The 17,489-nt window shown below is 46.2% G+C and overlaps 1 protein-coding gene across 1 annotated transcript in view; it reads left to right on the forward strand.

Moving 5' to 3' along the window:
* The first annotated feature begins 687 nt into the window (after positions 1-687).
* LOC147605731 (uridine 5'-monophosphate synthase / UMP synthase (PYRE-F) (UMPS)) overlaps positions 688-17,489 on the forward strand; it is a 57,396-nt gene continuing 40,594 nt past the window's right edge. Inside the window, exon 1 of the mRNA XM_086793133.1 lies at positions 688-1,630. Within this exon, the coding sequence (XP_086649259.1) occupies positions 818-1,630 (813 nt within the window). The 5' untranslated portion in view covers positions 688-817. The remainder of the gene's footprint in view (positions 1,631-17,489) is intronic.

Below are 17,489 nucleotides of genomic sequence, written 5' to 3' on the forward strand. Positions count from 1 at the left end.
ATGTATGTCAGCAACACTATCACTGGTGATATCAAGTCATCCATCCACATAAATAAGTAATAACATGGTCTCTCTATTGTGTTTTTCACATAAAGTAAAAAATATACTTTGGATATTTGAAATCCAATGGTAATAAGATACTCTTCGATATGTTTGACCATGGTTTGGGTGCGTGCTTCAAGCTATATAAGGCTTTGCGTAACCTGCACATAAAATCTAAGTGTGTATCACGAGCTCCATCATGTATACTTCTTCTTACAAATCACCATTCAAGAAGGTATTCTTTATAATATCTATTTGATGTAAAGACCAACCCTTTGCTGTAGCCGCAATGATAGTTCTCACAATTGTCATTCTCAATAATGGGAGTGAATGTCTCCTCATCATGGTTAATGTCATAGGTCTATACATAACCAATCTTACCTTATATTTGCTCACTGTTCCATCCAAATTATGCTTGATCTTATACACCCATCTACATCCAATTGCCTTCTTTTCCTTAGACAAAGGCGCTAACTCCCATGTTACATTTTCATCCAATGCTACCATCTTCTCATCCATAGCATCTTCCTATTTTTAATTTCCAAGTGCTTACTCAAAATAAATGGGCTCCAACTCCTGTATTGCTTTAACCATGTAGTCATAAGGATGGACTCAAATCTGTCTACTACACTCGTACAACTCATTTACACGTGTAGAGCATATGCTTCACACCTAACAGGGTTGCTACTCCACTACCGAGCCCCCCCCCCCTCCCCCCCCCCTCCCTCTGTCGCCCGTCCCTGCCCTCTCAGCATTGCTTCGTGCAAGCATCAAAATGGGTCTGCCGCAGATGGAGAGCCTGGTGCTGGCCTTGCACGAAGCGGAGGCTGTGAAGTTCGGAAGCTTCAAGCTTAAGAGCGGCATAACTTCCCCGATCTACATCGACTTGCGCGTCATCGTCTCCTTCCCTGCCCTGCTCCGGGAGGTCGGAGAGGCCATCTGGGCCAAGGTAAGCTCCCTCCACTTCGACCTCATCTGCGGCGTGCCATACACCGCCCTGCCCATCGCCACATCCATCTCACTCGCCCATGACATCCCCATGGTCATGCGTCGCAAAGAAGTCAAGGATTACGGTACCCGCAAGGCCATAGAAGGCGTCCTCACAGAGCACCAGACATGCCTTGTCATCGAAGACCTTGTCACTAGCGGTGCCTCCGTCCTTGAAACCGTCTCGCCCCTCGTCGCCGTCGGTCTCAGGGTCTCTGACACCGTCGTCCTCATCGACAGACAGCAGGGCGGCTCGTCAAACCTGGCGCAGAATGGAGTTCAGCTCCATGCAGCTCTCAACCTCACACAAATGGTGGAGGTTCTTGTTAGGCATGGCAAGCTTACCGAGGATATAGCCGCCTCAGTGCAACAGTTTATTGCAGAGAACCAGACATCTCTGCCTGCCACTGCCCCTCCCCCTCCCCAAGGGCCGTCTGCACCAGCCACATGGAAGCAGAGAATATCCTATGGAGACCGAGCTCTCCTTGCGCAGAATCCTACAGGAAAACGACTGTTTGAGATTATGGAGCACAAGAAAAGCAACCTGTCCCTGGCTGCAGATGTAAATACAGCTGAGGAGTTGCTTGCTATTGCTGATAAGGTATGCCTCTGCTCTCCAGGAATTTTCTTTGTGTGCAACTTATTCAGAATGAACTAGCTTTCTCACCAATTTTTCTTGTACGAATAATTCTTGGACCCTTAACTTTGCTTGAGTTAATCGCATGAAGATTCATTTACAAATGTGATAGCGATAGTGAAGTCCACTAGGAGATGAACAGAGCAGGCCTTGGTTTTACACTTTCATGAATACAGCCCCCTTAAGCCTGCACTCTGCTATAATATATGGAAGATACTGATGATGCTATATGATCATGTAGATGATAAAGGTGAGAGATGTTTACACTATCGAATGCATTGATGCACCTACGTCTGTGATTCTGTGAGCTTGTTGTGGTGGCTTAATCTCTTGGGCAGTATGATCTCTTTGCAACTACAAATGCTGCAGTAATTAAAGGAAGTAATTTTTACTGCGGTGGGATGTCCATTGTCTCCTTTAGTAGAAGCTATTCTTATTGTTAGTGTTATGATGACTATCCTAGTGTCTCTTCTTGGTCTGAATGTAGGCTGAGTTTGTGAGCTACCATGTTCAATTATAAACATCGTATAGTATTTTATCTATTTATGATGATCTAACCTATCATGTTTAGCCAAGTCCCATCTGATAGAGCAACTTACACACACCTTAAAACCTAAAGTTGGGTCATGTGTAGTGGTAATCTTTTTCCTGGATGAGAGCTTGCCATGGTGATTAGAATGGATTCAAAGATCTTCTTGAAGGATCTTTGGCAAGGACCTATGATGGTGATTATCTCCATTAGTTCAGCCCCTTCTAAGGATTTCTATTGGGAATGGTCACTACCCTTCATGTTGCGTTACATGGTGGTGGGATTCAGGGTAGTTAAAGCAAGACGAGAGTGCTTCAACGTATTTAAAGCAAGATGACATAATCTCCTATTGAGAAGGTGCTTCAACATACTAGTATGCTTGCAAGTTTACGTCACAGACCTTTGTGTGAATGTATGCTCTTATGTGTGTGTGTGTGCGCGCGTGGTGTGTGTGTGTGTGGGAGCATATATTGATACCAAGTTCTACACCCACTATTGGGCACTGATGACGTTAGTGGGTATGTCGTAGTATCTAGTCCATACTATGCACGATGGAGTTGATGGTTTATTGTCTTGTGGATGACTACCAGGAGGTTATAAATTGCACTTTCTTATAAGGTGAATTTGGGCATGTTCCTTGATTCATCTAGGTATATCTTTATGCTGTATTAGTGGACAGTTGTAGCCAGTTGATATTGTGTTAATTCTTTCTATCTTTAGTGGTATCAACTACCTTTTTTGTTGTAATAATTCTTTCTATTTGTTATGATCCTTGTGCTAGGCTTCATTATGGTTGAGTCTGCCTTGTATCTCTGGAGCTCTGATAGAAACTCTGTACACAGTCCTTTGTGTGAATGTATGCTCTTATGTGTGTGTGTGTGCCCGCGCGTGGGGTGTGTGTGTGCGAGCATATATTGATACCGAGTTCCACACCCACTATTGGGCATTGATGACGTTAGTGGGGATGTCGTAGTATCTGGTCCATACTATGCATGATGGAGTTGATGGTTTATTGTCTTGTGGATGACTACCATGAGGCTATAAATTGCACTTTCCTGATTGGACATATTATCGAGGGGACACCCTATTTTTAAAATTAGGCTTGACACCCATTTGGCTGGACAACTTGGTTGTGCGCCCGGGAACATGAGAAATGTAAAGAAATGAATTGTGGACTTCAGTTTGGCCAACATCTATGTGGTTATCTTTCTCCTAACACATGGTGGGCAGTTGTGCATGTCCTACCTTAGCCTAATGTTGCAAAACATTAAAAAGTCGCACAATATTCAGCTTCATCACCCTTCTCGTCAAATTTAAAACAGTCACATCTTCTTGTGTGCATTTCTGTATTCATGGACAGCCCCTCTCTGGTGGTCCACCCCTGGACAGCCCTCTAGGCTCTTTGCTCGTCGCCACCCTGTTTGCTGCCTGTACAGATGTTGATTCACATCCCCAAGAGACCATACAACTGTGCTGCTGCCCTATCTGTACTTGCTCTTACAGCCCTGTAAGTTGCTGCTGCCCTACTTGTACTTGCTCTTACAGCCCTGTCAGTTGCTGCTGCACTTGCTGTATTGCCAGTACTAGCTGTACTTGTATACCTGCTGGCCACCCTATTTGAGGTGTGGCTGTTCTTTTTGTTTTTTCTGGGAAAGAGATCCTTCTAAATCAGCTGCCCGGGAGCTAAATATACATACTCATAACCCGCATAAGAGGCAAAAAACAAACTGGGGAGGGTAGATTCACTCCATGGCCGGCTGCTCTTGGAGGGAAACCACCTCATACAAAAGGGAGGGGGGAGGCACACTAGAGTCCATCCGCTCCATTTGGACTGACATCATTCATACCCTCTGCGGTCAGTGGGGAAAGCTTCATGCAGATCGAATCGCATGCATAGATGGCGAGAGGCCTTCCTGTGCACATGACACAAGGGCCCTGTCTCACTTATCAAGCCGGTGAGATTACTTGGCATTACAGGCCGCCGGTGAGACTACCCTTGATGGCCTCGCTGCAACAACGGGCCTGCCATATATACCAGGCAGCTATGCTGCTGACAATCTCCCATCTCAAACTTTTGTCAAGAGATCAGGGCTCTAACGGCCTGTCGGGGGTGGAAACTGTATCAATCCTGCAGTGAGAGTTGGAGGGCGTGCCCATCTGTCTCCTCCTAGGAGAGCTGGGCTAGCCTCAATCACCTAGGCAACCGCCCCTAGGTATAGTATGCGACACGGATCGCACTGTTGTGTTTAGGCAAACGATCGTTTGCTAGACCTGTTGCGCTTTGGGACAGTCCTAAAGGCAATGCCACTCACTCCGTGGGGTGGCTGCATCGCACACACTGTGCAGGTCGTCCTACGATGGCCAACCAAGTGCTGATAGCAAGGCTGCGGTGGGCTAGCTGCCAGAGGAAGAGAGTGACCTTCCTTGGCCGATAGCTGTCCCACAGATGCTTCCAAAAACCATGGAGGAAGTGGGAGGAGATGCCTTGGGAGGCCTAGTGGTTGCCGTTGCTCATGAATCTGGATCCTAACCCTATTGAACCTGCAGAACAGGCTGAAACCCTACTGTGCCTGCAAGTACACCTGCTGAAACGGTACTGCACCTGCAAGTACTGGCTGTAAACTGTACTGTACCTGCTGAAACCCTACTGCAAGTACACCTGCTGGAAACTCTACTGTACCTGCAAGTACCAGCTGGAAACTCTACCCGACGTGCAGCAGTAGATGTACTACCAGTACAGGGGTTGGTACAAGAAGTACAATGGTTGGTACATCAAGTACAATGGTTTGAACAATAGGTACAATGGCTGGTACAATAGGCACAACCCTCAAATCAGCGAGCACATCACTATAATGTAACCAGTATAGTACATAAATCAATAGACATAGCTCACCATAGCCATCAAAAGGCGATATAAATAGAGAAACCTTCTGTTGAGGGAAGTGGAGGAGTGTAGGAACTCTCCATAAAGTCTTGTAGACAAGAATGCGAGCAACCATCATAGTAGAGGCTAGTTTGCAGCAAGAGAACCTCTCTTAATGAAGAGAAAGGGCTCCAATTTATAGATTTGGGGCTCCCATGAGTAATTTGAAGGCTATAATTACAAGTGGAGAGCCACACAATAGCTGAAGTGACAAGTGTGAGGCCACTTGTCTCACTTTCATCCACTTTCTTGCCACATGTCCCGATCTAAGAGATGGGTCGTCCCATAATCTCTATCTTTAAAAAATATCCCAGTTGGTAGCCCATTTGTCAAAAATATCCCAGCTAGTAGCCCATTTGTCATAGGTACTTTGGCAACTCTTGGTATTTGCTCAATTCCAGTCTCGTAATGATGCAAATAGAATTTCCATAGGATTCGGGCCAAAAATAGCAACTCTCCTAAATTTTAGGAGTGTGATACTTTGTATTCGAGGATAATCCCCATTCCCAAAGCTTGTACTTTCCAAATATTTAAACGTCCTAGAGTCCACCAGACCCCCTTCATACAAATGTCCAAGTTGGTGGCAGGACATGGCAGGATCCCTTTGCTAGAGAGGAGGCTCTCGGCATCGCCTTCTTTGAGTACACAGTACGGCTGGGCCGCAAGATTTAGATGCCTGAGATTGAGGGCACTCCAACAGCAATGGGGTATTGGTAGTCCGAGGGCCTTCCTCCTTAGTTTCTTTCAGATTTCTAGGAAGAGGCTGTGAGGCAGGTTTTGACCACGGAAGAGTACACTCTTTCTATGGCAGTTCGCCCACCGAAGCCTAGCAATTGGCACTTGGTTTGCCATTGGAGGTATGAACCGGGCTTCCCCCCCGCACAGTTACTTGGGGCACTGAGGCTCAGCCATGGCATATGAGGAGGATGATGCGGGACTGGCACTGCAGGTTGCTCATCATCGAATTTCAACAGCTCTAGTTCCGGTGCCCTCTTTTGTTCACCGGACTTAAGGCTCTTGCCAGAGATGGGAGATTTGCAGCAGTATTGTTGCATGGCATATTTGGCGAGCACGCTGTAGCGAGGACATTGAGGGGACCTGTACCCCATCAGTGGAGTCCATCCGGAGCATATGGCTTGATGTCATTCACACCCTCCATGGCTCTCTTTGCTCTGGCAAACTTGTGCCTCTTGTTGTTGTCTTTAGATGAAGTATTTTCAGCTTTCCCATCGCCTTTGGCACTACTTGTCCACCTTTTTGCTAGTTTTGGACAGCCCTTTCTTTGCCCTTTTTAGCATGATCATCCTTATCGGAATGCTTTAATTTTTGCTCGAATTGCTCAGTGGCAAGGACCGAAACAATAAGCTCTTGCAAAGTATGTCTTTTCTGCATATTTGCACATGATTGGGAGATGGGTTGCTTTGTCTTCTTTTCGGGCTCACTAATGTGCATAAATGGTGAGACCTCCAAGTAGTTCTTCCAAAACTTTGTAACATAGGCATGCACCGATTCATTGTCCTTTTGATCTACTTTGTCCCACTTACGGATGATCTTCTTCATGGTGGTCAAAGTTTGTGCAAGTCCCTAGTCCCTTGGGTGGTATATTGGTATTTGAGCCAGGCTTCTTTTCATCTTTAAGGAAGATCATAGGTGGAGACCACACAGACTATTAATGTTAATTAAACTTGGCTAGGCCATCCACAATTCAAGAGAAGGGACAAGGAAGCTTATCAATATTTCAAAGATGAGAAGGATTCTTCCATGGCTGAAATGCCTATGACTCTGTATGGTTGATGTCACATGCACTCTGCACTGTAGTGCATGGTGACAAGCTGGCTCATCATCATCAGTGCAACATTGTACAGTATTAGTACCTTTCAGGATGTTATTTGTCGTACGCTGTGACCCCATTGTAATCCTCAGTCCAGGATAAGTCAGGCACGAGCTACGTAGGTCATTCTCAACCTTAGACAGTCAGTCTAAGTCCCTTAACTCACTTGAAGAGACGCATTCATGCATGTAGAGTTAGTAGAAACCTTAGGGTTTGCATTCGAAAGTCTGCATATTGCATATCATTCATCCATTGCATCTAGACCATTGCAGAACTCCTCAGATATCATCTAGTATTTATTAGGATTTATCTGGTATTTTTTCCGCAATTTTCAGCATTTATACACCATTTATCAGTCGTGTAGCATTTATTATGTAGTCGGCCAGCATCTAGTGCCAACCGACCAGCCTCAAGGTAGTATAAATAGGAGTGCTTCGTTTTCTGCATACAACCAGTTTTCAGCATTCATCTCTTCATCGTTTTGCTACAACCACTTGGTGAAGGTAAAACTCAGCATTCATATTCATGTACAACATTCATACATAGCCTAGAACAGTCCCAAACAGCCCCTATCTCAGCCTCAGATTTGCAGCCCTTCCTCATTCCATTGGGAAGAGTGCATAGGCTCGAGATTGGACATCATTGGTGTTTCTACAGCCGTGTATAGTTCAGCCCGACTCTTGGTCTTCAGAGATCTTGCGTTTGGCTTATCATTAGTCACACCATCAGTCTCCTTAAAGTAATAAAGCAAATACTATTCCGGTAACGGGATAGGGGGCCCTTCAGTGGGTAATTCGGGACCCCACACGGTGTACAGTTTCCATTTCTCTCTCTCTCTCTCAAATCTCTTAAAGTTTGAAGTCTTAAAGTGGATTGCTAAACTCGTGAAACTTAGGATACAGAAGACGGTGTGAGCATTTGTGTGACAGGATCCTCAATTACGAATACTTCCATTGCATGTTACACTGGTATCAAATTCAGCTTGTCCACACACACCGTATCCTAGCGTGAGGGCATCCTTGGATGGTTAGATTGCATTCCGGCACGACCATCGACTTCAGCATCATGTCTACAGACGAGAGTACCCATCAGTCGGAATAAGTCTCCTCCGAAGGAGACCTTGCTCTTCCGACTATAGCAGACACCATAGCTCTACTTAGAGCTTAGAACCAGCTTCTCATGGAGCGTCTCCAACTCTTGGAGGCAATAGCAGTACGTCCTTCTCCACCTCCAGCAGCCCCCGACTACATCTCCCTCTTCTTTCAGATGGAACAACAAAGAAGAGAAGACGAGGCTAGACGGAGAAAAGAAAAAGCAGAAGCAGAAGCATGAAAACAACAAGAAAAAGTAGATAGACGGGACTATGAGGAAGCCCAACGCAGGATCGAAGAAGACCGGTGTCAGGCTGAACTCGTCGCTCGGGAGCACCAACGAGAGCTTGATCAAGAACGTATGTTACTCGAGCACCAACGGGAAAAGGAGGCCATGTATCTTAGATACTAGCACCTCTCTTCAGCTTCCCTAGCCTCAGGTGCCACCAGCCAATAGTCCGCAGTATCGACTACTGTCATTCGAAGTCAACCAAATTTTAGTAAGTATGATAGTAAGTGTGATCATTTAGCAGTTAATCACTTTATTCATTAATTTACTGCTCATTTTCCATTAGCTAGGATCTTAGATCCTCACGATAGAGTCCACGTAGCGGCTCCCCATCTCACAGGTGAGGCAGTCACTTGGTGGCAGCATTGGTCTAATCTTCATACAGACGAGACCACAGGTGTCATAGTTTTAGCTGGGACACATTTGTTCATGACCTGAAGACCAGATTTCTCCCGCCCTAGTATATGACTGGTCTGGCAGATGAGTTCTATGGACTCAGACAGAACGGGTCTCCAGTGCTTCAATTTTTCGGAAAGGTTATTACTTTAGCACAAAAGTTAGGGCTATCTGCGCAGGCCAAGATGGAGCAATTCATTCGTGGATTGGATCCCAACATCCGAATCACAGTTTGCAACTTTGAACCCTGTACATATGACCGAGCTTTGACTCTTGCTCAGAATGAAGAAATGAAGATGAACGGAGGCACGCCCAAGCAGTCATCCTAGTCTAGTACCAAACCCCAATCAGGGAAAGGTACTCCGTCTTCTAAAGACACAAAGACAGACAACAAGCCTAACTCTAATTTAGGAGGTAAGGACTCCAAGCCTAAGAAAACCCTTGAGAAAAAGGCTAAAGCAGACATCAGTGGAGGCTATCTTCCTTCAGAGGAGCAAAGACAGTATCAATCAGAAAACCGATGTTTTTTCTGTCATATCATTGGACATGGTAAGAAGGCTTGTCCAAAAAGGCAAGCGGAGTAATCCTCCAAAGAGCCTTCTGCCACAGTTGCCGCAATATCCCCCGCTCCTCCAAACCCGTCTGCTACCACCAATGCGGTCCAGATCTTACCTTCTATGCATCCCATGCCATCCGTGGTACTTGATGCTCAACAGGAGGGTGAGGCGACAACCAGAAAAGCCTGATTCGAGCTTATGGCTCTCAAGGGCCGCCAGTTCATCAGTTCTGAGGATGCCATCTCTCCCCAATTGGCTACCAACATGAGCTGTACCTTAGTTCATGTTGTACCTTAGTGTCCTATCATTTGGAGGTAGACAGGTTTACACCTAGTCTCTGCACCCACATATCTCACCGGGCACAACAGTTTTCTTTTTAGGTTCAAAAGGCCTTATTCTAGCGAGATTTCATTGTCTCCCCTCTTTTGGGATGTGACATGATCTTAGGAATCCAGTGGTTTCGCCATCAATGCATATTAAAACATTTAAACATGGCCACAGCCTTAACACATATCCATCATCACTTTGCATAAAACATAAAGCTGGACAAAACATCCACAAATGCTGAAAATGGAGCTTGCACGTGTGACACCGCATAGAGGCCGGAATGGGCCGACCCCCTCCTTGGAGTATTTTATTACCCAAGGAGAATAATATCATGTACAAGCTTTGAGGGCCTTACTCTCCCCACGGGAGATGCCGGATTATCCATATACAAATGCCATAACACAGCCCAACACAAGGCAACTGAGCCGGAACATAGGCTGTAGAAATGCCGAGCCAATAATATAATCCATATACCTCCGTGTGGGTACTGATTCTTCCCCAAAAACCACGGGTCTTCATGCAATAGAGAGGGTACAGCAAGTACAACTCTCCATTCAGCCGGTACAGCAGGTACAATGGTTGGTACAGCCGGTATAGTGGCTGGAACAGCAGGTACAGTGGCTGGTACAGCCGGTACGGTGGCTGGTACAGCAAGTACAACAAGTACAAAAGCTGGTACAGCTGGTACAATGGGTGGTACAGCAAGTACAAGGGCTGGTACAGCAGGTACAGTGGCTGGTACAGCCGGTACGGTGGTTGGTACAGTAGGTGCAACAAGTACAGAAGCTGGTACAGCTGATACAATGGGTGGTATAGCAAGTACAGAAGCTGGTACAGCCAGTACAAGGGCTGGGTACAGCAGGTACAGCAAGTACAAATGCTGGTACAACAAGTACAATGGCTAGAAATCATAATAAATGATTAAATACCCTTGCCTTCAGTATTTCTTCGCGATGGAAGCCTCCAAAACAGTCCCCAACAGCCGGTATTCTTCATGGGCAGCCTTCAAGAGAGAGAGAAAGAGAGTAGCCATCATTAGAGAAGCCTTCAACGGTGGTAGAGGCTAGTGTGCAGCAAGAGAGCCTCCATTAATGAAGAGAGAGGGCTCCAATTTATAGATTTGGGCCTCCCATGAGCTAAAATGGCAAGAGAAGGCTACAATGACAAGTGGAGAGCCACACAATAGCTGAAGTGACAAGTGTGAGGCCACTTGTCTCACTTTGATCCATTTTCTAACAAGTGTCAGGCCACTTGTCTCACTTTGGTTCACTTTCTTGCCACATGTCCCAATCTAAGAGATGGGTCCTTCCATAATCTTTACCTCTAAAAATATCCCAACTGGTAGACATTCTGTCATAGGCACTTTGCCAACTCTTGATATCTGCTCAATTCCAGATGTAATGACGCGAATAGAATTTCCATCGGAGTCGGGCCAAAAATAGCAACTCTCCTAAATTTTAGGAGTGTGGTCCTTTGTATTCTAGGATAATCCCCCATTCCCAAAGCTTGTACTTTCCAAATATTTAAACATCCTGGAGTCCACCAGACCCCTTTCAGACTGGGAAATGTCCAGGCTGGTGACATCCTCCCCAACTTCTTAAAAGTTGTCCGCAACTTTAAGCTTCAAGCCATATATTCAAGATATAATCATGTCCCATCGATTGGGCGAGACGAGACAGTCTCAAAAATCCAATATAACTGAAGAATCCATGTCCCAAAGAAATGGGCGAGACTAAATAAGTCTCCATAATACCAATATCAAAATCATGTCCCAAGATAAATGGGCGAGACAAAAACAGTCCCATAAGTCTAGATATCATAATCATGTCCCAAGATAAATGGGCGAGACAAATCAGTCCCATAAGTCCAGATATCATATTCCATGTCCCAAGTAAATGGGCGAGACAAAACAGTCCCATAAGTCCAGATATCATAATCCATGTCCCAAGTAAATAAGTCTCCTGCAAACAAGACATCGGTCCACATGACCCTTGGCATAGACACAAGTCACGTCATGTCCACTTTACCACTTGCACTCCGTGTTGGTACTCTGACCACACACCTTGGATGAGAGGTGGGCTTACAAGAGACACACAATGAGCCGGAACGGCCGATCCCTCCCTTGAGTAAATTGTATTACTATTGGAGAAATTCAATACATAGCTTCACGGGCATCCATTGCCAAATCCTCCATGCCAATGCATATGAAATTCAGCATTTAGAAAACAATGGTATGTCGATGTAGATCACCAAGGAGCTGCCTTGACGCCCGGCCCGACTTCAGTGTCCATATTCTCTACCATTGGCTCTATGTTCTACCAAGCAAGGTAGCAACATCTTGAAGAGCACTTAGGAAAAGAGAAATACTACACAGGGCGGCTAAACAAGGAGTCCTGAAAACAATCACTCGTCGCAGGCATAGATAACCTGGTGTTCCATAAGCATTTCTGCTACACATAGTTTATAGGCATTTCGGCCACCAATAGTTTGTAGGCATTTCGGCCACCAACTCACACTGCCCTCTCTAAGTGCCCATGTTCCCTTCCATCTGCTCTCTATTGTTCCACCCTCACATGGTAGAAACAATCTTCAAGAGAGTACGTAGGACAAGAGAACACTACACAGGGTATGTTGTGCTTGCCACTACCCTTTGAAGTGCCCATGTTCCCTTCCATATGCTCTCTATTGTTCCATCCTCACGTGGTAGAAACAATCTTCAAGAGAGCACGTAGGACAAGAGAACACTACACAGGGTATGTGAATCACGAGTTTCATAAGTCCAATGCATCCCAAATAAAGGGAGCCAAAAAGAATAATCCATCCCAGTAAAAGGGAGCCATAAACATAATCCATAAACCTGAGGATGGATCCAAATCCCTAGAAAAGAAGTCCAGGAATCCATTGACCTGTATACCATAATCCTTGTATACCATAAGTCTTACCACATACTCCGTGCTAACCACACACCTTGGAGTAGAGGTGGACTTTATCCATAAAAGCATCATATCTATGAGATAACCAAAGATTTCTTCTCTATAAACTCGGACAGATTCGTCCATAGAAATTGCTTGTGAAGCCCAATATCCATATAAATCTCGTCCAAGAAAGAAATCTCCATAGATATAATCCATCCCAATAAAGGGAGCCATAAATAATGTTTCCCTGAAACCATCTCAAGGCAAACAATAACACCTTTCTCCTTGCATAGCTATACAAGGGTTAGTGAACATAAAAAACACTTCATAGCAAAAGCACTAACTTTGCAAAAAAGTATACTTAGCTTTTCTTTGCCAGGTTGGTCATGAAGCCAAAAGAATTATCTCATCACCATATCCTTAAGATATCCTGAGATATATCTCCATATAGCTTGCCTGTAAGCTTGATAATATAATCCACAATATCCATATGAAAAGAGTGCTAAACGTGTGCACATAAAGCCAACTCCATACTTCCACGATAAAATTCTGTGAATTCATAAATCCTTAGATCAACAAGCTGTCTACTGCTCATGCTCTTGCTTCATAAGCTATGAAGCGGCTGGCCATGCCTAACAGCAATGATGGTAAGTGTGGTCCCCACTTGAGATCTTTTCTCTTCCTTATTGATAGAAGGAAGCCTCCGCTTCCAAGAAAGCCTATGCTCTGATACCAATGAAACTCGCAGCGGGTGCCCAGGGGACTAGGGCCTTTGACACACTTGTTGATACCATCAATGCATATTAAAACATTTAAACATGGCCACAGCCTTAACACATATCCATCATCACTTTGCATAAAACATAAAGCTGGACAAAACATCCACAAATGCTGAAAATGGAGCTTGCACGTGTGACACCGCATAGAGGCCGGAATGGGCCGACCCCCTCCTTGGAGTATTTTATTACCCAAGGAGAATAATATCATGTACAAGCTTTGAGGGCCTTACTCTCCCCACGGGAGATGCCGGATTATCCATATACAAATGCCATAACACAGCCCAACACAAGGCAACTGAGCCGGAACATAGGCTGTAGAAATGCCGAGCCAATAATATAATCCATATACCTCCGTGTGGGTACTGATTCTTCCCCAAAAACCACGGGTCTTCATGCAATAGAGAGGGTACAGCAAGTACAACTCTCCGTTCAGCCGGTACAGCAGGTACAATGGCTGGTACAGCCGGTATAGTGGCTGGAACAGCAGGTACAGTGGCTGGTACAGCCGGTACGGTGGCTGGTACAGCAAGTACAACAAGTACAAAAGCTGGTACAGCTGGTACAATGGGTGGTACAGCAAGTACAGAAGCTGGTACAGCCAGTACAAGGGCTGGTACAGCAGGTACAGTGGCTGGTACAGCCGGTACGGTGGTTGGTACAGTAGGTACAACAAGTACAAAAGCTGGTACAGCTGATACAATGGGTGGTATAGCAAGTACAGAAGCTGGTACAGCCAGTACAAGGGCTGGGTACAGCAGGTACAGCAAGTACAAATGCTGGTACAACAAGTACAATGGCTAGAAATCATAATAAATGATTAAATACCCTTGCCTTAAGTATTTCTTCGCGATGGAAGCCTCCAAAACAGTCCCCAACAGCCGGTATTCTTCATGGGCAGCCTTCAAGAGAGAGAGAAAGAGAGTAGCCATCATTAGAGAAGCCTTCAACGGTGGTAGAGGCTAGTGTGCAGCAAGAGAGCCTCCATTAATGAAGAGAGAGGGCTCCAATTTATAGATTTGGGCCTCCCATGAGCTAAAATGGCAAGAGAAGGCTACAATGACAAGTGGAGAGCCACACAATAGCTGAAGTGACAAGTGTGAGGCCACTTGTCTCACTTTGATCCATTTTCTAACAAGTGTCAGGCCACTTGTCTCACTTTGGTTCACTTTCTTGCTACATGTCCCAATCTAAGAGATGGGTCCTTCCATAATCTTTACCTCTAAAAATATCCCAACTGGTAGACATTCTGTCATAGGCACTTTGCCAACTCTTGATATCTGCTCAATTCCAGATGGAATGACGCGAATAGAATTTCCATCGGAGTCGGGCCAAAAATAGCAACTCTCCTAAATTTTAGGAGTGTGGTCCTTTGTATTCTAGGATAATCCCCCCTTCCCAAAGCTTGTACTTTCCAAATATTTAAACATCCTGGAGTCCACCAGACCCCTTTCAGACTGGGAAATGTCCAGGCTGGTGACAGCTGGTGGCTCCAGTCTCCCCTCAAAGGCCCTGAAACACCGGGCCCTCCAAGTGAACCAGATGGTGAGGCTGTTGAGGAGCTCCCATCGTAAATCCCTCTCCTGTGTCCAGCTGGCGGACGAGAAATCCGATGACGGAACCAGGCGAGGCTGGCCCCTAATGAATGTGATGGCCTGACTGTCCTGCTCCATCTCATAGCCCATAGGAGGCCCTGACGAAGTCGACCAAGCAGCGGCACCCCACGTAAACATATCCTCTGGAGAGAGGGGGGCCAGAATACGCAGCATCCGCAGCCAAATCTGCTGCGCCTGAGGGCAATCCCATAAGCAATGTCTCTGTGTCTCCATAGGGTGGCCGCATCGGACGCAGGCCGCCGGAAGACCGCTGTAAACAAGCCAGGTGCCAACTGCTGAGCCCCTGTGGGCGACCAGCCACTGGAAAGTCCAGATCCTGCGGGCCTGTTGACTAGCCCAGAGCCGGTGTAATATGCGGAAGCTTCGGAGAAGGATCGGTACTTCAAAACTCAGAAATCAGCACTCTTTTCGCGACGGAATTAACGCACAAACTGAAAGACGATGTGCAGAAAATAGAGAGAGAAAGGGGAGATGGAGAGGACACAGTATTGGGTCCCAATTACCCTCTGTAGGGCCCCCACCACGGATGGTGTATTTGCTTTATTAGAATGATGTAAATCTGAAAACAAATACAAAGTACTTGACCTTTTCTTGGCTGGAAAACCTGCCCTTGACCTTCAGTCCTTCACCCCTTTGCTTTAGCAAGTTCTTGGCTGTCCTGGCCCTTGTTTGCTTGGAGCACTTGGTGAATTATGAGATGCCGTCATTGATTCTTGGCTGGAGTATTTATACTCCCTTTATCATCCAGTCGGCCAGCTTTATTAAGCCTCACGACCATGTCTTTAGTAATATTGTGCTTTCACACTATTGCAAACTGCTAGCCACTCTGCGCATGCCTGCTGGGCACTCTGCGCATGGGTGTGGGACTGCCCCCTACACCTGGCCGACCTGCTGGGTAGGGTTTCTAGCCCTGTCGGCTGCCTGTCCAGAAGCACTAGGGCTGGCCGACAGTCCTTCCAGCCCATGCCATGGCTGGTGGGCACAGCCTGGGCCCTCCTGGCCCCTTGGGGGGTGGTTCTACATCTCCCCCATGCCCACACTAAGAGTGCAAACCTTCGCACTGGGGTAGCCTTATGGGCTGGCCCCATCTCTACATGCAAACCTACATGCCCACAGAGGTCTGGCATCCAGTTGCAAACTAGATACACAGAACATCTGACATCATTCCAGAGGGAGACTCACAGCGCGGACTGGCACTGTTTCATGTGCAGGACAGTGCACACCTGACCTTGGACTCATGTGCAGGACAATGCACACCTGACCTCGGACGACTGAGATGGATCCCTGGCTGACTTGTCCCGGACTGGGCTCACATGGGACCAGTTCACCATCCCAGGTCCTGCACCTTCTGCACAGAAATGTCTACGTGGCATCCAAGTGCGGGATGCACGTGACATCCCCTTTTGCTTAACTTGACGGAAGTTGCATAGCCTCCAAATAATCCGTCAATAATGCCGGATAGTCTTCGAAAAATTCTTTGTCGAGCCATACCGCTTCATGAGTTCCTCGGTCCTGAAATTTCGTGAGAAACTGTCGTAGTCTTCGGCGTGAGCCATGCTTGAAACGGTGCAGAAGGATCTGTTCTGGAACCATTACTTCTGCTTCATCAATAATGTCTGGTTCCGCTTCGTCTTTGACCTCTGAAGGGGGTGGACCTGCATATGGCTTTAACCAAGTGACATGAAATACATCGTGCATAGTCCAACTCGGAGGTAGCTTTAACTGCATAGACACCTCATTAATCTTTTTTCGGATGGGAAATGGTCCGAAGCTCCTGAAGGACAACTTTGGGCATCGCTTGCCCACCTGCTTCAATCTTTGCTTCATAATCCGAAGATACATCCAATCCCCTTCCGAAAACTTCATGTCCCTTTGGTCTTTATTGGCCCGTTGAGTGTAGGCCTCTTGCGCCAATCTGTCTTTAACGGACTCTAGGATCTCCTGGTAAGACTCCGTCACTCTGTTCGCCTCCGGTACTGAAGACGAAGTCCTGGTTAACAACGACTGGAAAGGCCTTCCAAACGCTGCCTCATATGGAGTCCTACCAATAGCTTGCTGATCGTGGACATAACACTTCAGCACATCAAAGGCCAACTGGTTGTATATCTCTGTTTGGCCATCTGTCTGTGGGTGGAATGCACTGGAAAAATTCAACTTAGTACCAAAATTATCAAACAATGCCCTCCAAAAATGACTGGTAAACTTGGCATCTCGGTCTGACACTATGGTCCTAGGAATCCCACCAATCGGGTACCAATGCCGAATGAATAGCTGGGCAACATCCTCGGCGGTCACATTGGCCTTGCAAGGAATAAGCATAACAAATTTGCTGAACCTGTCAACAATAGTTAAACACTGTGTATTACGCTTACTCGGACTGGGAGGCAGATTCGTGACAAAGTCCATCGAAATGTCCTGGAAAGGACCCTCAGGAATTGGCAAAGGCTGTAACAACCCTATCTTCTTTCCACGAGTAGCTTTCACCTTTTGACAAATGTCACAGCGTTGTACATATGTAAACACATCACGCCTCATCTTTGGCCAATAGTATTGCCGTTCTAATTTCTCCAGAG

This window comes from Cibotium barometz, chromosome 59 (genome assembly GCF_041138505.1).
Source record: "Cibotium barometz isolate CiBa-2024 chromosome 59, ASM4113850v1, whole genome shotgun sequence".
Lineage (NCBI taxonomy): Eukaryota > Viridiplantae > Streptophyta > Polypodiopsida > Cyatheales > Cibotiaceae > Cibotium > Cibotium barometz.